Source organism: Akebia trifoliata, chromosome 10, assembly GCF_017979445.1.
Source record: "Akebia trifoliata isolate Shusen 1 chromosome 10, ASM1797944v1, whole genome shotgun sequence".
In the NCBI taxonomy this organism is placed as follows: domain Eukaryota; kingdom Viridiplantae; phylum Streptophyta; class Magnoliopsida; order Ranunculales; family Lardizabalaceae; genus Akebia; species Akebia trifoliata.
The window spans coordinates 4,605,224-4,629,984 of record NC_141384.1 but is presented as its reverse complement, the minus strand read 5'-3'; the positions used below and the strand labels follow the sequence as shown (position 1 = coordinate 4,629,984).

At 34.3% G+C, this 24,761-nt stretch overlaps 1 protein-coding gene across 1 annotated transcript; it reads right to left on the bottom strand.

Moving 5' to 3' along the window:
• Nucleotides 1-7,686: 7,686 nt before the first annotated feature.
• LOC147392871 (glutamate receptor 2.2-like) lies at nucleotides 7,687-10,279 on the bottom strand. The gene is given in 4 exon segments (XM_086456433.1): nucleotides 7,687-8,132; nucleotides 8,494-8,826; nucleotides 8,873-10,102; nucleotides 10,105-10,279. Coding segments are annotated over 4 exon segments (2,184 nt in total).
• Between the last annotated feature and the right edge of the window lie 14,482 nt (nucleotides 10,280-24,761).

Sequence of the window (24,761 nt, the reverse complement as noted above, 5' to 3'; positions counted from 1 at the left end):
GAGTGTCTATGTAAGGATGTAATCTATTTTTTTTTTCTAATAATCCTTGTTGGATCCGCCTTAACCCCCATTTACCGAAAAAAAAAAAAAAGAGTTCGTCCATGCCGAACATCCTCTTTGGGGGTTAAGAGGGTAAAAAAGGAAAAAATAATAAAATTGGAAAGGTATTATTAAAATATCTTTGAGGTTGAAGTGGTAAAAGAGAAACGAATATAAAGTTAAATGTGTATTATTTAAAATGGAAAAGGGGTAGGGGAGGAGAAAAACAATAAAGTAGGTCATTGTAGCTGAAACGACGTTTATCCCTCACAAGTGGGCTCCACTATTGTGTTTTATTATATAGACTAAAGTTTACCTGTGTTTATGACACAAACATCCTTTTTGGGGGTAAATGAGGAAAAATAATAAAATTGGAGAGGTCTTATTAAAAAATCTTTAGGGTTGAAGGGGTAAATTAGAAAATATATTAAAGTTAGAAAGATAATGGTAGAGTAATGGTAATAATGTTAAAAGAGTAAGAGGAAAGCAATCCAGTAGAGTCATTATAGTTGGATGAGATGTTTATTCTCTAAAAGTGGGTCCTACCAAATATATATATATATATGTGCTAGAAGTTTTGGAATGGACTGATTTTTTGTGAAGATGATCAATTCACCATAGAAATCATCCTACAAAAATCAATCCATTCTGAAACTTTAACCCATATGTTGAAAAATATTTGGTACAATGTTTAGATCTCTTTCGAGCCTTTGAACACTTCCTTATATATATATATTAGAGTTTGTCTGTACCGTACATACGAGCAGCCTCTTTGTGGGTAAATGGGGTAAAAGAGGAAAAATAATAAAATTGAAAGGGTATTATTAAAATATCTTTGAGGTTGAAGTGGCAAAAGAATAAACATAATAAAGTAAGAGGGCTATTTTTGATAAATGAAAATGGGTAGGGAAGGAGGAGGGTAAAGACAATAAAATTGAAGGGATGAGGAAAATAATAAAGTAGGTCATTGTAATTGAGGAGACATTCATTCCCCACAAGTGGGTTCCACCATTATGTTTTATTATATAAATTAGAGTTTGTTTGTGTATACGGCACATGCATCATATTTAGGGATAAATTAGGAAAAATAATAAAATTGAAGGATTTTATTAAAAAATCGTTAAGGTTGAAGGGGTAAATGAGAAAATATATTAAAGTTAGAAGGGTATTATTGAAAAAAGAAATGAGTGATGGAGAAGAAGAGTAATGACAATAAATTTAAAAAGGTAGGAGGAAAGCAATACAATATAGTCACTGCAATTGGATGAAATGTTTATCCCCCACAAGTGGGCCCTACCATTGTGTTTTATTAAATACTAGAGTTCGCTCGTGCCTGTGGCACAGGCATCCTCTCTAGGGGTTGAAGGGGTAAAAGAGGAGAAATAATAAAATTGGACTGGTATTATTAGAAAATCCTTGGAGTTGAAGGGATAAAAGAGGAAAAATAGTAAAATTAGAAAGGTATTATTGAAAATGGAAAAATGTGGAGGAAGATGAGAGTAAAGACAAAGTTGAAGGGGGAGGAAAAAAGGTAATTGTGGGGTCTTTCTCACATATGTACGTTAATATAGCAAGTATTGAGGGCATATTTAAAGTTTGAATAAATTTAAATATGCCCTCAATATTAAGTATTCCGTCGCAAATCATTTACATTGCATTGCAAATCATTTGCAAACACAAGTGATTTGTAGTGTCTCAAGCAGGGTCTTGGACTCAATTGAAATCCTTAATTGGAGTTATTATCATCAACAATTACCACGTGTTATTTAAGGTTCATCGTTGAGTCAATTTTTGAAAGGGACCAACTAGTTTCACACCAATATATAGTTGTTGGTTGCGCCCCAAACTTTAAAAATTCCCGCTTTTTATAACCTCGACTTAAACCTACTTATTGCACTTCATTAAAGTAACTCTTAAGGTTTAGGTTTTATTTATCCTCCACCGGCATCTTCTTCTTTGCTCGTACACTATTTTTCTTGTGATTGATTTTACTTGTGTTCTCTTTGACACCTATTGAGGGTACTAGTTTTTCTTGGATTTCTATAATTTCCGATCACTTCAAAGTGTTGATAAGAATTCCAACAAGTTTCTTTAACCTCATGTTAAAATCATCAACAAGAGTCCTCCCTTGGTTTATCAATTTGAAGGTGATTTCAAGGATTTGTGATGCTAGTAAACATACTAGACTACCCAAAAATTATTGAACAAACACTAATTATGTGGGCAAGGTTGAGGAAAAATAATAAGAAGAAATAAAGACAAAAAAAAAAAAAAAGAGTGTAATATTTTTTATTTATTTATGTAGTGCAAAGGGGATGTTTAAATGATGGAATGTAATTAGTAATAGGTGGTGTGCAACTAGTTGATTCCTTTTTGAAAAGCCACGTGTCATTTACTAGCCCACCCATCCTTCTCTTGCCATGAATCCAATGACGTGAGATCAGTATCGAGATTTAAACACGTGAAGAACAACGTTTGATAGTCAAACCCAACATCATTGGAGCAAAGTGAATTACGACCTATCATATTAAATGGCTACTGGATTCCAAAAGCATGAGTCCACCAATCCGTATTGTTTAAATCATGAATCATCAAGATCATTATGTACGCAATTAAATACAGTAACATGATGTTATCATTTTGAGCTAAACTCGAAACCAAATAGAAAATTTCCATCTTGTGTTCGGGTTAAGCAGTTAGGGCCCAATTAGAAATCGATCCAAATCCAAAATCTTGATTTTTCCCTTAATTTGATTCAAATTCAGATTTATTTAAATAACATTTTTATCCATTATTCAATACTTTAATATTTATAAAATTCAGGATCAGTTCCAATTCGGGTTTTGGGTTCAAATGCTCATCCCTACTTTGGTCTTTGAACATAGAAGGGGGTAGTGGAATATACGGTGATTAACCCTCTACATCCATTTAATAGGATAGCTTCTGAACTACCGAATCAAAAGCAGATAAGAGTGGGACCAATAATAGAGGTTGAAAAACAGAGGGTTGTGAGGTGGACGAAGAAGCAAGGAAGCCGAGTGAAGGTAGGTGGGAACTGGGAAGTCCTCGTAGACTTGGCTGGTTCACAAGAAACCAAGAAAAAGTCAAAGTCATCAAAATCTAAAGTCAATCTCAGCGTAACGATCATACAACTAATTACTACATGTATTACATATCAACGTCTACTGTATGGAGATTTGATGCGTTAACAAATTGGAATCTTAATTTATTCAACCAACAGAAAGTGGCCACGTGTCCTATAAAAAGGTTGATTCGTTGACAGAAAAAAAAAAAAATTGGCATTACACGTGGAAGCTTACGCGGTTGATTCAAACTTTTCATGTACGCTGTTACAAACGCTTTCCATCAAAGAGACAGCTGAGATGAGATAAAAAAATAAAATTTACTTTGGGATCTGACTCTATTTTTTACAGATCAATATCTTTTCTTTTTTAGATATGCTTTTTTCTTAGGAATTTCTAACATCTCAAACTTGGGTTGAAGTTAGGGGTGTCAATGGGTCGGTTGGTTTCGATTTGATTCTTAAGGAACTTAGAATCATAATTATTACATTAGTTTGATTCCGATTTTTGTTGATTTCGAATCTGATTTCAAAATAAATGAAATCGAAACTGTCAAAAATCACGGGTACCCAATAATTTTGATAGAAAAAAATATTTCAAATCATTATCATTAAAAAAATTTATTTCAAAATTATTAACATATTATCAACAAAATAATTAACTTAGTTATAATTTGTTATAGTTAATAAACAAATTATTATTATTTTTTCAAAAATAGAATTTAATCTTTGTCAAAAGTAATAATTTTTAAGAAGAGTAACTCGTTTTAAGTTTCAATCGATAACTTATATGAAAAATTGAAGAATTTTATATGACATGTATTTTTTTTTGAAATAAAAAATGCCTTAAACATCTATAATATGAAAATAAATGACAAAATAAATCAGTTTCGGGTGCCTATTAGATAGAACCTAATGATTTCGATTCCGATTCCTATTGGTTTGGTTCCATTTTAAACCCGATTCTAATTGGTTCCAATAAAAAATGAAATCGAGGTATTTGGTTTCGATTCCTGTTCGATTTCAATTAAATGGGTGACACAAGATTTACTGTGATTCTCACAATTCTGACGTGAACATGCATACATAATTGTACGTATCATGAGTAAAAACCATTTACGATTATGTATGCATGTCCACGTCAGAATTGTGAGAATCACAGTAAATAAACTGTGCCATTCCAGTATTTTCCTTACATATAAACGTCTACTATATAGGGATTTGATGGGTTAACAAATTACAATCTTAATCTTTTCAACCAACAGAAAGTAGACACGTGGCAATGAATGTTGAGTTTGTTAACCACAAAAATTCACATTACACGTGGAAGGTTATGTGTGGTGATTCAAACTTTTCATGCACTCTGCTAAAACGCACTTCATCAAACGGACGGTTGAGAACTCGAGATATAAAAAATAAAATGTTGTTAGAGATCTGTCCCTATATTCTAGAGAGACATTTTTCTTGGGAATTTCTAGCATCTCAACCGTCAGTTGAAGTTAGTGTTTTCCTAGTTATTTATATTGGAAGACGCTGAAGTATTTTTTTTAACATTAAAATTGACATCGATTCTCACTGATGTGGATATATTGGAATCATAGATGCTTTTCACCAAGATACAAGTCAAAAGCATCTATGCCAATGTGTGCACCTCCACATCAGGACTGTGAGAATCGAAGTTACTTTTAATGTTATACCAGCACGATTCATTTGTATTTGATGATTGATATTTTATTCTATGTGTTGATATCTATTTACTATTATAAAATGACTCATAAAAAATCACAAAATCATGACCATAAAAAAAATGACGTCCAATGATTGGGATTTAATTTGTTTATGTGATATGTGATGTATTGTTAAGATGCACAATTCTTTTTAGAGTTTAAAAACGAGTCCTAATAATATTACTCACTAGATGGCATACTCAATCGACTACCTAACGTGGACAAGTTTGGGAACCGTTGATTTGTATGCCTCAGGATATATGGCTCCCTCGGGATACACTTTTTTTGAATGGGGAAGTGCAATCGTGTATTCTGAGGGGTACAGATCTATGATTCTCAACTTTTCACGGTAGGGAATCGATTGAGTATGCCACCTGCTGAGTCATATTATTGCGACTCTTTAAGAAAAAGAGTAAAATGTATAAGATCGAAAAAAAGAGAGAGACAGAGATCTCTCTTGTAGAGAAGAGGGAGATTTGCTTGTCTAGTTTTCAAGACGTTTCTTGTAGAGCCAAGGATTCCTTGATAATCAAATTGAATTACATTATAACTTAAAGATTTATATTGCAATAAAGGATGATCCTAAGTAAAAACAAACTCAAAATAAAGAAAATTAATTTAATATTCATTTTATGATAATAATACACCTTATTTCTTAGAATCATAATCTAATAATCTAATATCATTCCTCAAATTTATGGTGATCAACGATTATACGAGAGTTTACTAAAACCAATAATCTCTAGGAATGTATTTTTTTGCCTACTTTTGCGGGTTAAACATACCAACCACCTTACACATGTATAACAGTTAAATAGAGTGACTTTATTATCAAATATTTATCACAAATGAGATGAAGAGTTGCATAAGGATTTTCTACCTAAGAGAGAGGATGGATCACATTGTTAAATGTGTGGAAGTGGAGTTGGAAATAGCTCAATTCAAATGGACTTCAATTGAGCCGTGATCAATTTAGACTAGACCAAAACATGAAGGATTTTACTCCGAAAATGATTATAAATGATCTTCCAATAGACTATTAAATCTTTGTGCTTTTGTTTTTATTTGTTAATTTCCTGGTAAATATTCCATATCACATCTATGCATGTTCCCAACACTTCATCATTAACAGACTGATGATACATCCTTAGAATTTTTTGCAGAAAAACGAGCACTGTGGACAAAGTGATGGGCGATAAATTAGTTTTACACACAAATTATTAAACTTTGGTATTAACTAACACACATCAAATAGTTTCAAGTAATTGCAATCCTTGAAGAAGCCATTTAGTTCATTCTCTAAAAGAAAATGTTACATACAAATTGTTACATTGACACACAAATTATGGATCAATTTGACAATGTTGCATGTAATATCTAAAATCAATTAAATCTCAACCTCTTTCATCAGTTATATAACCTTGGATGGTTAATATTTCTGGGTTTGAATTGCCAAAATCTGTGGAGGGTGATCCATGGTCTTCCAAGGGAGTGAACGTTCCTTCTGTCGCTTCAACACTCATAACCTCTATGTTGGGCTGATTTTGGAGTTCGGTTTTCCCTAAAGTTTGAGAAGACAAATCTTTTTGATCGAATTGTCTTGCCATGATACAAATTTTTTGCCATATCGATGTTTTGGGATCAATGTCTCTCCATATATGCTTATGGTTGTAAAAGAAAACAGCAAAGTATATAAGTAAGGCTAACATTGAAGAGGTACCAATTATGAGAAAGAGACCCCAAAAACTATCTAGAGTGAGACTATATGAAGATCCCATGTCTGAACAACTTGTATTCTGTCCAAACCATGTGTTCACAATTTGTTTCATTTTATCTCCCTTCATTACATCTAAAATTGCCCTCGAAACATCGTGTACTAGAGGAGAACCTTTTGGGAAGGCCTGCAAAAATTATAGAAATTTTATCGAATTGACCTAAGATTTAAATACATCCATACTTAAATATGGGAACCGCTTACCACCCTACACAACCATTATAAGTTACTAACCTCAAATTTCTTATTTTTCCCCCCATAAATAGCTCTTAAAAGGAAATTCTTTTTTGTGTTCCATTAATATAAAAAAAAAAGGACTTTATCATCATTGTGTGATGATATTTTTTTAAATATCATAAAATCATATAAAGTTGTTGAAAAAAACTTTGTAAAACCCCTTTCTTTTATTTAAAAGACCAGGAAAAAAAAAATTACATTTCGATGATTATGTTGGAGAAAACAAGTTATGGAGGCTTTCCAATACCCAATGATTGTATGGTACATTAGCATCCCCCCATATTTACGTACCTATATTTATATGTGATCAATTTGGAGGTTTAACTCAAAACCAATTGGCAATGAATGGAGAGGGCCCGGATATTATAAAGAAAGACAAGGCAATTTGTGTCCGATGTGGGATTAAACTCAACATGCCCCTGCATGTGTGGGCCAGACTGGGCCAAAACACATGGAGGAGAGAAAGGCCCACTCTAATACCATGGCAAATTTGGGGTTCAACTCAAAATCAATTGGCAATGAGTAGAGAGGCCAAGATCTTATAAGAAGAGAGATGAGGCAATTTGTGTCCGATGTGGGACTTAACTCAACAATATGATTTGGAATCTGTAGCCTCATGAAAAAAATATAAAATATATAAATAAATGTGCAATCCCAATCGTTAAGATGCAAAATCCAGTCATTGAGATATTTCACAAGAATAGATCATTCATAGATCATAGATGTGTGTTTTATCTTGACAGTTGGATTCTGTGTTTTAAGGAAGGGATTGTATGTTTGTGTGAGTTTTATTTTATGAGTCTATGGATTCCAATCCTATTTATGTACTAGTGGTGGTGGTCAGAGAGAGAAGGAGAGAGACTTACAAAGCCAAATCCATTGCTCTGATACGTGGATCCAACTATTGTATACTTCCAGCAATATTTGGCAAGGAGGAGCTTTATGTAAGGGATTTCATCAAAAACAGCGGCAACACCACCATTTTGACTCCCTTTTGATAAAGCTTCATCGTACTCTTCTGGGGAAACATAGGCCTTGAGCTTAGATTCATCAAACTCCATTTGTTTCAAGAGTCCAAACACGAATGAACCTTGTTGGTAGCCAACGAATTCGTGAGCCTTTTTAAGCTGTTCAATGTCAGTGATCGTCGGCCGAAGTTGTTGAACTGTCAACATTGATGTTAAACTTGCTGTGTAACACGAGTTGAGTACAAGCACAAAAAAAATCCATAAGATCACCACAAACCTAGCCAAGTTGCTCACCACCTTCTCCCCTGCACTCATCAAAATAGTTGATGAATTATCAAAAAAATAGGTATGGAGATGTGCTTTAGGCCTCTAAAATTTGTTACAATGTACCCATCAGCTTAAGTCTTTAAACCCCATGGAAGATAGTAGAGATTCTGAACTTATTGGAAGGCTACCCATCAGACGGAGCCTAACTATCATCTATGAAAAAAACTTGCTAACAAATTCTAAAAATTGGTCTAATGGTGTGATAATGTATTACACCAGACTATATTATGTCGAAAGATAGTTAAATATAACATGGGTTCTTTTGAACTGCTGACTCCTCGAACTCTATTGAAACCTACATATAGTTTGTAAATTATAAAGAGATGGAAGAAATATTACTATGGGCATAAACAAGTGTCGAGAAAGAGAACCAGAACATCACGCCCAACTGATTAGTTGTTGGCCCCCTAAATTCATCATTTACTCGGTGTTCAAGGACCCAAATCACAAAACCAGTGAAAATAAAGAAGGCCCCGACTGTTAACCAAAGATTCCAGGTTAAAGGCTTCAAGAAACTCCATGCATTGTTCCTAATCTCACGATGTTTGACAGGCACGAGCATTGCTATCCCTGTCTCAGTATATGGTATTGTAAAATCTACATACAAGGATCGGTTGGCTATAATCGTTGTATCTCCAACGACGGCATCAATTCTCTGTTTAGCAAGCAAAAGTATTCCCTTTTAAACACAAAGATTAAAAACTCACTCAATAACAATCGAAAAAAATATTTGAACTCACACGAAGATACACTTGATAAACCAAATCGTTGTAAGTCCCAGCAGTTGTGCCATCAGCCTTCTGGAATGGTATGAACTCGTAAGGGATGGTGTATGGTAATGCATTCATAACAGCATTGAACACATCTATGCAGTACCCAGTGAACATCATTGAGTTGGTTGAATGGTCCCTTGTCATCAGCTTCACAAATTCAGTAAAACCATCCTTCACCGGAACTCCAATCCTCAATTTTTTCCCATTTGTGGGAATTACCCAACCCTTCGGCACATCTGTAGAATCTCCGGGCCATATGATCGCTCCGAGATTGGCTTTAAAATCCGAGTACATATTTCTACTAGTTGTGTTCAATCTCCTCAAAATTCCGGATGTTGGAGTCCAAACACCGATCTCTCTCCCCCCATCGCCAATTACATTAAGTATCTGGAAGGTAAATGATTGTAATTGTCCATCGACGAGAATGAATTCCCCACTCAAGCCTTTAAATCTAGTATTTGAAATTGCTTGCAAAAGTTCAGGACCTGTCTTAGAGACTCCCATCGTTTCAAGATCAGTCGAGTTGTTGTTGACTTTTGGCTTCACAAAGTGGTAGTTTCCACGCCCAACTTTCTCTGCTGCCAGTGCTAATGCCCAAACTGTATCATACGCCCATAGCCCAAAAAGGCTTAATTCGGCTCTTTTAATGTTTGGGTTCTCTTGGAGGAACTTGTTTTTCCATCTAACTCTGAAACTTTCAAGTTCTTTCGATTGAGGAATGTAAGGACTTACACCCAATACTCCTTGCATCAAATCAATAACAGAAGAATCCATGGTACTTAAAAGATTAGTTAGTCCGTCTGTGATGATCCAAGAGTACCCATTGCTCATCATTCCAACCTCTTTTGCCTTTAAGAAAAGACGTGAACCAAGAGAGATTGTCATGTGTACAATATAGACTCTAGTCTGCATTGTCATCAACTTGTAAAGCTCATTAAGAATTTGATCATCTGTGGCTGAAAGAGGAATGACACTTCTGTAGGGAACTTGGGTATTGATATTTTGGAAGGAATCAGTTAGATAAGGTATAATCCCATTTCCATAATCTGTGTCTTCGTAGATGGGTATAGCTTCTCTCCATCCAAACGCTTGAACAATGGCAGCAATGGCTTTTACTTGAGCGGCGTCATTTTGAGCGGTTCGAATGAAGAAAGGAGTTCGGGTAGAAGAAAAAATGGACTTGTTGCAGAGAAAGAAACAATGGGCACTTGTGTTTTACTTCCAAGATCAACTATGAAGTTGGCCTGTGCTGATGAGACTGGTCCTATGATGGCTTGCACTTCCACATTTTTTAACAGGTCTAGAGCTGTATTTGAAGAAAGAAAAACGAAATTAAGGATTTTGAATACCATGTAATTTGGCTTTCCATGCAATATCAAACAGACACTTTAGTAAAATTTTCTTTTTTTTTGGAGATTCAAGTTATTTTAAAATATATTCCAATAAAATGTTTCTCATTTCAACAAAAAATCTATAATATGAACTAGCTCAATTGTCACCAAATAATGAATTCATATTTTAATAACCTCAAGGGACAAATTCCCTGTTTTTTTTTTTATAACTTAGAAACGAGACTTCGGCTTCTTATGAAGACCATAATTTTTAATCTAGAAATTCATTTGACTATTATTTATGCACTTGTTAGGTAGGAATTTTCCTATTATTATATATGCTTTATTGGTAGCTTGCACTACCATACTTCAAAACTATATATAACATTAATCATATAAATGCCTAAATCATAAGTTACAGTGTTTTTACAAGTCACCAAGTAGTAATGTTTTAAAAGTTTCATAACTTTTGATCTAGCTAGCTTAGTGTTTTTCTAAGTTACATAAGTAAAAATTTTTAAAATTTCTTAACTTTTGATCATAGCATGTTTTACTCTTATTATATATGTTTTTTGATCAGTTTGGACATTCGACCACACAAGTCAAACGGAATATTTACATTACCATTTTGACAAGCATCTAGTATTATTTGTATAATTGTAATCTTTTATTTTATTTTAATGACAGGTTAATTTATTATTATACCCCTATTAAAAAAAAATACCGAAAAAAAGAAAAATGGAACTTCTATGCTGACAAACATAGTCAAGCTCCCCACCCTCACCAACATTTTTCACTGGTGGAAAAATTGGCTATAGCTGATTTCTATGGCCAGTTCTTTCTCAACACGGTGACCCAATGGCGGATGGGAGTGTGACTATATTAGTCAGGCAAACCTAACTCAAAAACAAAAAGAATATAGATGATGACGGTGATCTAACAGTTTAATACCCTCATTTGATAACAATGACCCATACTTCCAAATAATGGGTATACCAAGGAAAGAGATTACAAAACTAACGTTATAGTTTTTAAAGAGGACTGCTATTGGCACTCGAACTTTTACTTATTACACTCCAATTTTAAAAATAAAAAATAAGTTAAAAGATTGAGAATAAGTAAAAGTTGAGGTGCCAATAGAATCTCTCTCTCTGTTATTTGAATTTTATTTATGAGACTTAGGATAAGATTTTATATAAGCCTGATCCTAATTGTAAATAACTGCCCATGTTTGAACGTGTTATAATCCTTTGTAATGTTGAAGTAATAGTTGGAACTAAAATTTTAATTTGTAATATTTGAATGGCGTGATTTAAGAAATTGGGGTGTAATAAGTAAAAGTTAAGATGCCAAGAGCAGCTCGCTTTTTAAATGGGGAAGGAGAGTAGTAACAATCAAAGTCTTAATAATTGCGTCAACTTGAAATTTGGCCTCCTATGACTAGACTCGACTTGACTTGACTCAATTGGTTATATACCATATGGGCCTAAGACGGCAAGTGAAAAATCATGTATGGTTCTTACACACTTCCATGTTAGGAAAGGGAGATATGAGGTACAATCTTGAGGTCCCTCGAGCAAGACTATATAACTTCTGATCTCATAACTGGATATGGTTTTGAAATGAATCGTGATAATTTGACTACCCCACGTGGCACACTCAACCGACTCTCTTGATGTGACAAGTTTGGGAATTGTAGATCTATATGCTCTGGGATACACGATTCCCCTGGGATAAACATTTTTATTGGGAAGTGCAGTTTTATATCCCACGGCATACAGATCTACGGTTCTTGAACTTGTCACGTCAGGAGAGTCGATTGAGTGTGCCACATGCGGTAGTCATCACAACTCTTTTGAAATAGAATAATGCTGAAGTGACCTCAAGATTGTACCTCACATCACACTTTTCTGACAAGGAAGTGTTTAGGAGGATATGGTTTTGATATAGAATAATGCTTACGTGACCTCAAGATTTACCACACATCTCACTTTTTTGAGGTAGAAGTGGGTAGGAAACATAGATGCTTTTCATCGAGATATGAGGGAAAAGCATCTAAGTTCTTACACACTTCCACGTCAGGAAATTTAGAACTCTAGCATGATTCTTTGAAATATTTACGTACCCCAATAAAATTATCCATCTGTGTAAAAAGACTCACTGCAATTTCTTTTGACACAGATGGATAAATTTATACGCGTATTAGGTAGATATTTCCAAAACGTATTTGATTATGTAAATTATGATAAGCTCTTTCCATATTACTATATACGGTAAAAATACCGGCAGATGCAGCACCAACGATATCTTTGTTGGAGTCCCTGATGTGGAGAACCAATCTTGTCTTGTAGAAACTGTGAGAAGCATAGAAGTCAGAGTGCCATGGACATGCAGCTCAACCCCACTTTTCCCACTGATCTTTCCATATCAAGAACAACACCAACATTGAACTCCAAGGAAGTTGTATTCCGAGCCATGACCAATAAACTACTGAAGACGAACTTCCAAGAGAATAAGAATAAGAAGAAGAATAAAGAAGAAAGAATTTGGGTTGAGTTCTTAATCATGTGGGCTGAGAAGAAAGAAACTTTGTGGTGTTTGGTGATAAAAGAAGAGGGATGGCAAGAGATGCGTTAGATATGGTTTTCTCTTATCATGCCTCAATTGCTCTTGTATATATTAATATGCATGAGAGAGAGAGAGAGAGAGAGAGAGAGAGAGGAGTCTTGGTATCTTACTTAGATGGTGATATTAACTGGCTAAACTAATTTTAAGATCAAAAATGAATTACGTTAACGTCATCATCATCGTCATTTGTTGACTTGTTCATTAGGATAAAATATATTAAAATCAGAGAAATTTCCCTCAACGTGCACAACTTGTGACAAAATTCCCGTTTCAGTACACTGTTCCTTTTAACTCCCAAAAATTTTCAAATAAGATCATCTATTCTATAAAAGTCACTTTAGAATTACCAGTGAGATCACAAAACTCACTGGTAATTCTAAAGTGACTTTTATGATCAGAGATCTAGTTGATAAATTATTAGCAGGATTGCAGGTACTGCTGAAGTCAAATATACCCTTGATATTTTTAACCAGGAAATCACTATTTTTCAATGAGATCGCTGGTTATAAGGGTGTCGAACTCGCCGAAAAATGTGTTTTGGGAATTAAAATGAAGAGTGTACTAGATTCGGAATTTGCCATATTCAACCCACGAAATGCTAATTTACCCACTAATTATTAGTTACCCTCCTTGCAAAACTTGCAGTCTTGAAAATAATAGTTTTTCACCAAATTGTTACTTTATGCTATAGTTTTGAACTTGGTGTATTACAATTTCGTGAACTGAAAATGAGTTATTTACGATTCCGACTAATTGTTCATTTTAATTACTAAATTGTGAATGATCACAGTTTTGTTAAAAAAAGAGTTCATAACGGCAATGAATTTGACGGTTTTAAAGTGACAATTTTGCAAGTTTAAAGTGACTAATTGAAATAGTTACTTTAAACCCGCAAAATAATCACTAATTCGTCAAAAGTTGATCACTTTTTCGTAAATATCCCTTTGAACTTTTGGTAAATATTTTGAAAACATTTTTTAACTATTAATTTCAATTTCAAGAAAGAAAAGAAAAAAAAAACTCAATGATCAATAATCAATTATTCATTTTCATATCAAGTTCAAGGTAATGACCATGCACAATGGCGTGGGTTAGCCACCTAAGCTAAATCCCCAAGACCAAGAAGAAGCACAAGAACTGTCGAAGACTAAATATAGAAGACCAAGGAGAAGTCCATAAATTAATATTTTCAATATCTCAAATGGTTGATTATTACTCAGTCCTAGAGGAGAGGAGAATGTCAAGCTTATTTTTCAATATTTTCTTTAGCCTTATTAGATAGAGTTATCATATTTTAATAGTGATCACTATTAAGTTTTTTCAATTTTAAGAAAAGAAAAGATAAAAAAATTCAATGATCAATAATCAATTATTCATTTTCATATCAAGTTCAAGGTAATGACCATGCACAATGGCGTGGGTTAGCCACCTAAGTTAAATCCCCAAGACCAAGAAGAAGCACACGAACTGTTGAAGACTAAATATAGAAGACCAAGGAGAAGTCCCATAAATTAATATTTTCAATATCTCAAAGGGTTGATTATTACTTAGTCCTAGAGGAGAGGGGCATGTCAAGCTTATTTAATTTTCAATATTTTCTTTGGCCTTACTAGATAGAGTCCGGGTAGCCTTACAAATGCAGTAAGGATTTCACCGTTACTAATGATCTTCTACTCACCTCTTGGCATCCAAAAACATGATCTAATGTTTCAGGGTAGTAGAGAACAAAATTATATGAATTTTTTTTTTTTAGATGTTACTTTTCACAGTTGAATTTCAATTTTAAATTCGAAAGTTGCCCATTTAAAAAGCATTAGATCAAACTCAAAATAAATTGTTTTTTGAAAAAAATAAATTGGATTTAAGTTTTTCGATGAAATTTAGAAAATTGTGGCATTCATTGCTGATGTGGTATTCCATTTGAGCAAAACGGCCCTTACTAAGACTTCAAATCTTACAATGTTAGTAAGGAAAGTGTTTCACTATTAGATATTAGAAGAGAAGACCGGGCCACCCTAACAGATTAAGAAGTTAAGATAGAGTTTCCTACCACCTTCCAAAGATTCATAGTTGCATAATTTTAAAACTCGTGGGTCAACTTAGACAAATCAGAAAAAAATATTATATTATATTAAATTAAGAGAGCTACTATCGCCAGACCAATTCCTATATAAATCACTAAAGAATTCTCCACAGTAGGTTTGGGGTTAGCAACCGTTTGTGTGGCAATAGCAATTCTTTAAATTTATAAACATAATAAAAGAGAGCATTACCAAAATGGAGCACAGAAATTGAAATTTTTTCAAAACGGTGCACTATTCAAGTTAATTCTAAAAGAGGTAAATTACCGTTTTTGGAAATAAATTTTCTTTTTTATCAAAATGGTAAAAGGGTAAATTTTCAAATAATTACAAAAGTTTTCAGTATTTTTGAAATGATGCTAATGTTGACAAAGTCAACATGTAATATTGACAATTCGATAACATTTTGTCAACATTTACGTCGTAGTTGTGTACACAAAAAAAAAAAAAAAAAAGACAACAAGACGAGATATTCAAGATATTTAGCTGATTATAGAATTCTACTAAACTCACTCACACGCATGTACACAAATTTCTGTTAGAACTTCTACTGATAAGAGTCATTGTTTTCAGCTATACCAGAATTTTTGTCTTGAAATCCTTGAGAAATATAACTTACATCTTGTATTAATTCTCTATTTTAATTACTTAATGAGCTTAATGCCTAATAGGATACAATACTCACATGAAACCTAGCTTGTTATATGGTGGTGCTGCTCTGTTCTTTATGCAGTCCATTGTGTTTATGAACTAGTGGCACCCGTCTTTCATTTTTCTAACCACAATCTACTCTTACTGTTATTCTTTTCTTATATGTTTTTGTTTTTTGTTTGTAGTCCTTTCCAATAATTCATGTATTATTATTTTTTTTTTTTGCTAAGCAAGCAAGGAAATTATATTAAAATTGTAAAAAGTGTACAATAGGGAGGTTCCTAGCGAATTACAAAGCGAAATTGAGGAAGATCAAGCTTATCACCAAAATAATCGTTTTTGACAATTGCAACCCTCAAGCAAAGAAAATGAACATTTTATATATATATATATAAACCTACTACTAATCATAAAAAAAAACTAAAAAACTAAGTTCTCTAAAAAATAGTAATCACTAAATAATTGCACACAATTGATGTAGCGTTAGAAGAAATTGGTGTTCCAATTGCAACCCTCAATCAACAAAGGTGTTTTCTTCTTCAGTAAGGAAACAATAGAGAGGTCTGTCATATATGTCCCTTACAAAAATTGACACATCAATTATTTACTTACAATACACCAATTCTTTAAAAAAAAATAGTTGTTTATGTGTAGAATGGTGCGTTATAAGTAAAGATTGGTGTGTTAATAAAAATTCATAACGAGATGATCCAAATAACCCTAACTTTCACCAATTAAATTAAGCGAAAACTACATAAAAATGTGCTCATTCAACCATGGCTACTTGTTTGATCCACTGGTTTTGATTCTCAAAAATTTAAAAAAAAATCGAAATTAAAAGTTGGATCTTTATTGCGCTTGTGGTAATCAAATATTTCAAATCTTCATACAAGGGGCATTTTCTTTTTTCTTTAATATAACTTTTTCCCCTTATACTAGGGGCATTTTTTTAATTTTTGCATGATATGTTCAATTATCTTCAATGCCATGTTCATTGTCAAACTAGGGGTATTTTGTTTTTGAGCAATGTTAATCCTAAAAGATAATGGGAACTCCAAACTCAAGGTTACCCTCTTGATAACAGTTTTTCAAAAAACCTTTGAGGTTCAAAAGAAATAAATTCATAAAACTTTTGAAAAAAAACACTTGAGGGTCAAACAAAAGTGTTCTTGATCTCATATTTTGATTTTCTCCTAGAGAATAACTCATTTACCTAGAGCAGGAGATAAGACATTTTTTCGTTCCCAGATTCATTAATTCTTTTCCAGATCCAATTATTCTTGGAATCGATGATTTCTCTTCCAGATTTATTCGTTCTCCGATTCATTTTAATCAATCTTCTCCAAATTCATTCATTCTTCCTCAAAATTCCTTTATTCCTCTATCAGTTTTGCTCAGTTGCCACCAAGGGTCATATTGGATTATGCTTAGTTACCGCCGTGGGTTTTCTTGAAATTATGCTTAGATGCCGTCGAGGGTTTTTTCGGAATTATGTTCAGATGCTCTCGAGGGTTTTCTCGGAATTATGCTCAGATGCCACCAAGGGTTTTTTTGGAATTATGCTCAAATGCCGTTAAGGATTTTCTCGGAACTATGCTCAGATACCGCCAAGGGTTTTCTTGGAATTATGCTCAGATGCCACCAAGGGTTTTCTTGGAATTATGCTCAGATGCTGCCGAGGGTTTAGGTGCCGCCAAAGGTTTTCTTGGAATTATGCTCAGATGTCGCCGATGATTTTTTGGGAACTATGCTCAGATACCGCCAAGGGTTTTTTTGGAATTATGCTCAGATGCTGCCGAGGGTTTTCTCGGAATTATGTTCAGATGCCGCCAAGGATTTTCTTAGAATTATGCTCAGATGTCGCTAAGGGTTTTTTCGGAACTATGCTCAGTTACCGCCGAGGGTTTTCTCAGAATTATGCTCAGATGCCGCCAAGGGTTTTCTTGGAATTATGTTCAGTTACCGTCGATGGTTTTCTCAGAACTATGCTCAGATGTCGTTGAGGGTTTTCTAGGAATTATGCTCAGATGCCGCCAAGGGTTTTCTTGGAATTATGCTCAGTTTATATTCACTTCATGCTCAAATTTGACTCATTTCCAACTCAAACTCTTTGAAATCTATCTCAGATTTTGAGTCTACATACTTGCACAGTTGTTACATTAGTCAAGGAGAATTTTCTAAAATTCAAGAATCTGACACTACCAGTGAGAGCTCGCACTCAAGGACCTAACATTTTTCTAGTTCGGGGAGAGTTTTACCCTCAAGGATCCGAACACCCCGATGAATTGCTAAATCAGGTTGCAAAATGAACTGTCACTAGTTTTGGCATTCGGATATCGCACTATCTACCAAAATAGATTTACTATCTAGTTTGCTTCAACCCTCTGCCAAAGAGGGGTATCTATAGACACTCCATTTTTTCACTCGCTTGATTAATCAACTCGTCAACCCGATCGCAACGATTCCCAATGATGGATGTTTATTCTAATGCTTTATTTTGTTACTAGATATGTTTCAGAAATCCAGATGAGGTTTCTCGAACTGACAAATATTTAAAAATCACACTACGCTAGGAAAATACAATCCTAGAAACATAGAAATCATCATCTTGCAGACAAAAAAGAAGCTTCACGATAAAAATCACTAAAAATGACTAAATTACCAAAATACCCCTAACATCGAAACAACCCTAGAGCCTACGTTATGATTAGGAAAACTTATTCAAACACATAAAATAACAAATCGAAACCAAATAAATCACTTTGTCAATTTTCACAGAATTCGACAAAATTACGAAAATGCCCCTCCTAAAGTTCATGACCATTTCATACAAAAAACTTCATAAATGACAAAAAGTAACATTTTCATTGAATTCCTTACAAAAAATTGATTCCAAAACATCCTGAAACATTGAAAAACAACTTAAAAAGTAAAAAATCATCTCCGAGGGCAAAACGGTAATTTCACAAATTTAATAATTAAAATTTTTGAAATTAATAAATAAAATATTAAATAATGTAAAGTGAGACATTAATAAAATTAATTTAAAATTTTAAACTAAAAAATTGATCAATCAAACTTTCAGGCAAAATTGTTGATGGTTGCCAAGATATTTATTCAAGGACCCCTTCATCGGGGGGCCCAAAGAATTAAAGATATAATGAAAGGGAGGTTCTCCAAAAATTAAAGTCAATCAAGTAAGACTAAAGTCAATCCTAAAGTCAATCAAGTAAGGCTAAAGTCAAGATATTAAAAGCCAACCAAGAAAGACTAAAGTCAAAGTATTAAAGTCAATTTCATAAGACTAAAGTCAAAACCCTAAATCAAAACCCTAATCTAAACTAATCAAGTCAATCTTATAAGACTAAAGTCAAAATCCTAAATTAAAACCCTAGAGACTAAGTCAATCTCATAAGACCAAAGTCAAAACCCTAATTAAAACCCTAAAAGAAACCCTAATCAAATTCTAATTCTTCTAAAAAACTTTATAAATAGGAGCCTCCACACCCTATTTTCGTATCAAATGATAAACCCTAAGAGAAATAGGTCAAAAAGCCTCCCTAGCCTCCCATAAACCCTAGTTTTGGAGTCCCAACTCCATACGTAACATCCCTTCTTCGATTTTAACCTAAAAAACACTTAAAAATCCTTCAAAAACACCCCAAAATCCATAACAAACTCGAAGAATTCAGATCCTAGAAAAAAGAGATACCTTGCCTCGGAGATCGGAAATTAAATCTAGAGATAGAACGAAGCAAGAAGTACAGTACAAGGAACAATTTTTGTCGGATCTGAGGGAACAAAGTCTTTGCTATTGGAAATGTATAACTTCTTATTTTTATTTATTTATTATTATCTAGGTTTTTTTTAGCAATATAACTTATTTGAGAAATTAGTAAAGACCGGCTTTGGCCGGACGGGGTTGGTGCCTAACACCTTCCAACCCCGTAATATGATCCTCAAATTCAGTTTTTTTCTGTTCTATATTAGTTCTTTATCTATTTAGAGTCATTGATCGGTTTCTAGACCGTAATAACTAGGTGGCGACTCCCAAACCTCAAGGGTCAAAAATGGATCCGCGCACCCCCCGGATCGAGGGCGCTTTCATGTATTATATTCCTCTCACATATCAAATATTCTTAGGTCTCTATTTAAAGAAATGTTATAAATTGAATTAGATCTTTTGTACTTATTTATTTATTTCTGAATATTTATAGCATTAAATCTGTTCAGTGCATTTGTTATTTAAATTTGAATATTTGAATATTTATTGGTTATTCCTGGCTGCAGGTTGGCCTAGTTTCGGATTATGATTTGTTAGCTCTAGACTCTGTATAAGGTATTTTTTTTTTAAAATTCTCTATAAGGTCAAAAGTGATCTTGCCATTTCTGTTAATTTGAGGAAAACATCATTTGTTGTTCCTTTGTAGCATTTTCCCTTATCTCGATAGAAACTTAAACTTCTGTCTGGCGCTGAATTTGTTTTCCCGTTTTGAATGATTGTGGTGGCTCCTGTGTTTGCTTACTTTAATTTGGATGTTGGATTTTGTATCCTAGAGGGGTGTATGATTTGTACTCTGAATTGAATGAATATTGGGCAAAAAGCAGAGTTATGTATGAAATCTAGTCAAATCAATGTCTTCAGATAAGAAGTATGGCTATATGAGAAGAATCTGATGAAGCCACATGGACCCCCTATATATTTGATGCATTTTTTTAGTTGGTTCTTTTCTTTTAATTGAATGCTTATACTTGTTTACTTGTTAGTTAGTATTTCCATTCGCTAAGGCGACATTCTTGTCCATTCTATAATGCCTTTTTCCTTTTCTTTTCAGCTTTTTGTAGATGATGGCAAGTGTAGTTGGTTGTACGGATATGGGAATACACCAAAATTTTCTCTTAATGGCGTAAGTAAGCTAGTTGCATATTAAAGGTTCCCATATTTAGCTGGTCGATTTACCTTTTGGTTTTAGCTTGAGTTCACTTCAGATTATATGATGCAGCTCACTTGTTTATTTCCTTGGACTTAGACTTCAGACATAGCCTCCATTCCAAAGTAAGATTGTGGCGCCCCTAAATTCAAACATGAATCCCATGATTCCATGTCAGAATTCAAGGCATTAAAAATACTATCGAAACATAATATTAACATAAGTATGATTATATGGTGATACAAATAATAATATGGCAGCGGAAAAGAATAATAGATAATCAAAATAATATCAGAGTGCAGATTGTGAGTAGTGGATTGTTATTTTTTTACTTCTCTTGTTTGAGAGATCCAAGTAATCTTCATTTTACTTCATGTCTTTTGTTTTTTGGTAGGGAACAACTCCATTCCTTATGTTTCTTGGTGAATCTGGTTCAAATTTTTTAATCTAACTTTTACTATTGTACATTTTCACTACCATTCATGGGACATTCTTCTTGGCTATTACATATAATTGTGTGCTGCTTTTGTTTACATTGCAGGGCCGCACCCGAACTTCTATTAGGATCAAGGCCATGAGATCTGACCGAGGAGAAGAATTCACATCAAACGAGTTCCAAAAGTACTGCGAAGATCATGGAATTTGTCGTCCTTTAACGGTGCCGAGATCCCCCCAACAAAATGGAGTGGCGGAGAGGAAGAATCGAACCATACTCAACATGGCTCGTAGCATGCTCAAAAGCAAAAGAATGCCCAAGGAGTTTTGGGCCGAAGCGGTAGCTTGTGCAGTCTACTTGGCAAATCGCTCTCCAACAAGAAGTGTGTATGAGAAGACACCACAAGAAGCATGGAGTGGAAGAAAGCCCGGAATTTCTCACCTCAAAGTCTTTGGAAGTGTTGCTTATGTTCATGTGCCTGATGAAAAGAGAACCAAGCTCGACGAGAAAAGTGAAAAGTACGTATTCATTGGCTATGACTCAAGATCCAAAGGCTACAAGTTGTACAACCCAATTACTGGCAAAATTCTCATTAGTCGTGATGTAGAGTTCAATGAAGAAGATTCTTGGGATTGGAACACACAAGAAGACGATTATGATTTTCTTCCTTACTTTGAAGAAGAAGAAGAAATGGAGCAACCGAGGATAGAAGAGACAAGACAAGAACTTCAAGAGCCTACTACTCCACCGATCTCACCAATCGGAAACCTGCATGAAGATTCGTTATCAAGTGAAAGTTCTAATGAGAAGACGCCACGCTTAAGAAGCTTACAAGAACTTTATGAGGTAACCGAAAATCAAAATGATATAACTCTTTTGTGTCTCTTTGGTGATTGTGAACCTTTAAGCTACCAAGAAGCGGTAGAAAAGAAGAAATGGAGAGACGTTATGGATGAAGAAATCAATTCAATCACAAAGAACAACACATGGGAGCTAGCTATACTTCCACAAGGACACAAAGCGATCGGAGTAAAATGGGTGTACAAGACGAAGAAGAATGCTAAAGGAGACGTGGAGAGATACAAAGCAAGATTGGTAGCTAAAGGCTATAGTCAAAGAGAAGGCATCGACTATGATGAGGTATTTGCTCCTGTTGCTCGTCTTGAAACCGTTAGATTAATAATTTCTTTGGTAGCCCAAAATAGATGGAAGATCTACCAAATGGATGTAAAGTCCGCCTTCTTAAATGATTTCCTTGAAGAAGAAGTCTACATCGAGCAACCATTGGGCTATGAAGTAAAAGGACATGAAGATAAAATTTTGAGGTTGAAGAAGGCTTTATATGGCCTAAAACAAGCGCCGAGAGCTTGGAATACTCGAATTGACAAGTATTTTCAAAATAAGAATTTCACCAAGTGTCCATATGAGCATGCACTCTATATCAAAGTTAAAAATGGAGATATTTTGATTGTATGCTTGTATGTGGATGACTTGATCTTCACAGGTAGCAACCCGAGTATGTTTGAGGAGTTCAAGAAAGAAATGGCGAAAGAGTTCGAGATGACAGACCTTGGACTCATGTCTTACTATCTCGGTATTGAAGTAAAGCAAAAGGACAAAGGCATCTTCATTACTCAAGAAGGCTATGCTAAAGAAGTGCTTAAGAAGTTCAAGATGAATGACTCTAATCCAGTTGGCACGCCGATGGAATGTGGAATCAAGTTGTCAAAGCATGATGAAGGAGAAAAGGTGGACCCAACTCTCTATAAAAGCCTTATTGGAAGTTTGCGCTACCTAACTTGTACTAGGCCGGATATTCTCTATGCCATTGGAATCGTTAGTCGCTATTTGGAAGCTCCAACAACAACCCATTTCAAGACTGCAAAAAGAATACTTCGGTACATCAAAGGTACAACCAACTATGGCTTGTTTTATTCATCTTCTAACAATTATGAGATAGTTGGATATAGTGATAGCGATTGGGGTGGAGACTTAGATGATAGAAAGAGCACCACCGGATTTGTGTTCTTTATGGGAAACACTACTTTCACTTGGATGTCAAAGAAGCAACCAATCGTCACACTATCAACTTGTGAAGCCGAATATGTTGCTGCAACATCATGTGTTTGTCATGCTATCTGGCTAAGAAACTTGTTGAAAGAATTGAATTTACCACAAGAAAAGCCTGTCGAGATTCGTGTTGACAACAAGTCAGCACTCGCACTAGCAAAGAATCCTGTCTTTCATGAAAGAAGTAAGCATATCGACACTCGTTATCATTATATACGAGAATGCATTGGAAGAAATGAAGTAAGGTTGGAATTCGTGAAATCTCAAGATCAAGTAGCAGACATATTTACCAAGCCACTCAAGAGAGAAGCTTTTACCAAGTTACAAGGTATTCTTGGAGTCACAAATCAAGTTTAAGGGGGGATGTTGAAATAGTAAACTTGATTTATAGTTTGTCTCTAGAGTTTCTAGAATTTTCTTGTAATTGCTAGAGTTTCTAGAATTATCTTGTAATTGCTAGAGTTTCTAGAATTTTCTTTTATTTACTAGAGTCATTAGAAATACTCTTGTATTTTCTAGAAACACTCATTCATTAATTGGTATGTAGGAAGTATCTAGAATAATCTAAGTTATTTAATGGTGTATCTAGAATTGTCCATAGAGTCTTATAAATAGAGATGTTCTCCCACCATTTTGTATCATCCAAAAAATCAAGTTGAGTTCAATAATAAAAAATCTCTTCCATCCAAAATTATTCTCTCCAATCTTCTCTTTAATTCCCAACAAGAAGTGGGTAGGAACCATAGATGCTTTTCATCGAGATATGAGGGAAAAGCATCTAAGTTCCTACACACTTCCACGTCAGGAAATTTAGAACTCCAGAATGATTCTTTGAAATATTTACGTACCCCAAAAAAATTATCCATCTGTGTAAAAAGACTCACTGCAATTTCTTTTTACACAGATGGATAAATTTATACGCCTATTAGGTAGATATTTCCAAAACGTATTTGATTATGTAAATTATGATAAGCTCTTTCCATATTACTATATACGGTAAAAATACCGGCAGATGCAGCACCAACGACATCTTTGTTGGAGTCCCTGATGTGGAGAACCAATCTTGTCTTGTAGAAACTGTGAGAAGCATAGAAGTCAGAGAGTGCCATGGACATGCAGCTCAACCCCACCTTTCCCACTGATCTTTCCATATCAAGAACCACACCAACATTGAACTCCAAGGAAGTGGTATTCCAAGCCATGACCAATAAACTACTGAAGACGAACTTCCAAGAGAATAAGAATAAGAAGAAGAATAACGAAGAAAGAATTTGGGTTGAGTTCTTAATCATGTGGGCTGAGAAGAAAGAAACTTTGTGGTGTTTGGTGATAAGAGAAGAGGGATGGCAAGAGATGGGTTAGAGATGGTTTTCTCTTACCATGCCTCAATTGCTCTTGTATATATTAATATGCATGAATGAGAGAGAGAGAGAGAGGAGTCTTGGAAGGAGTATTGGTATCTTACTTAGGTGGTGATATTAACTGGCTAAACTAATTTTAAGATAAAAAATGAATGACGTTAACGTCATCATCATCGTCATTTGTTGACTTGTAACATTAGGATAAAATATATTAAAATCAGAGAAATTTCTCTCAACGTGCACAACTTGTGACAAAATTCCCGTTTCAGTGATCTGTTCCTTTTAACTCCCAAAAATTTTCAATAAGATCATCTATTCTATAATCAGCGATGAATTACCAGTGAG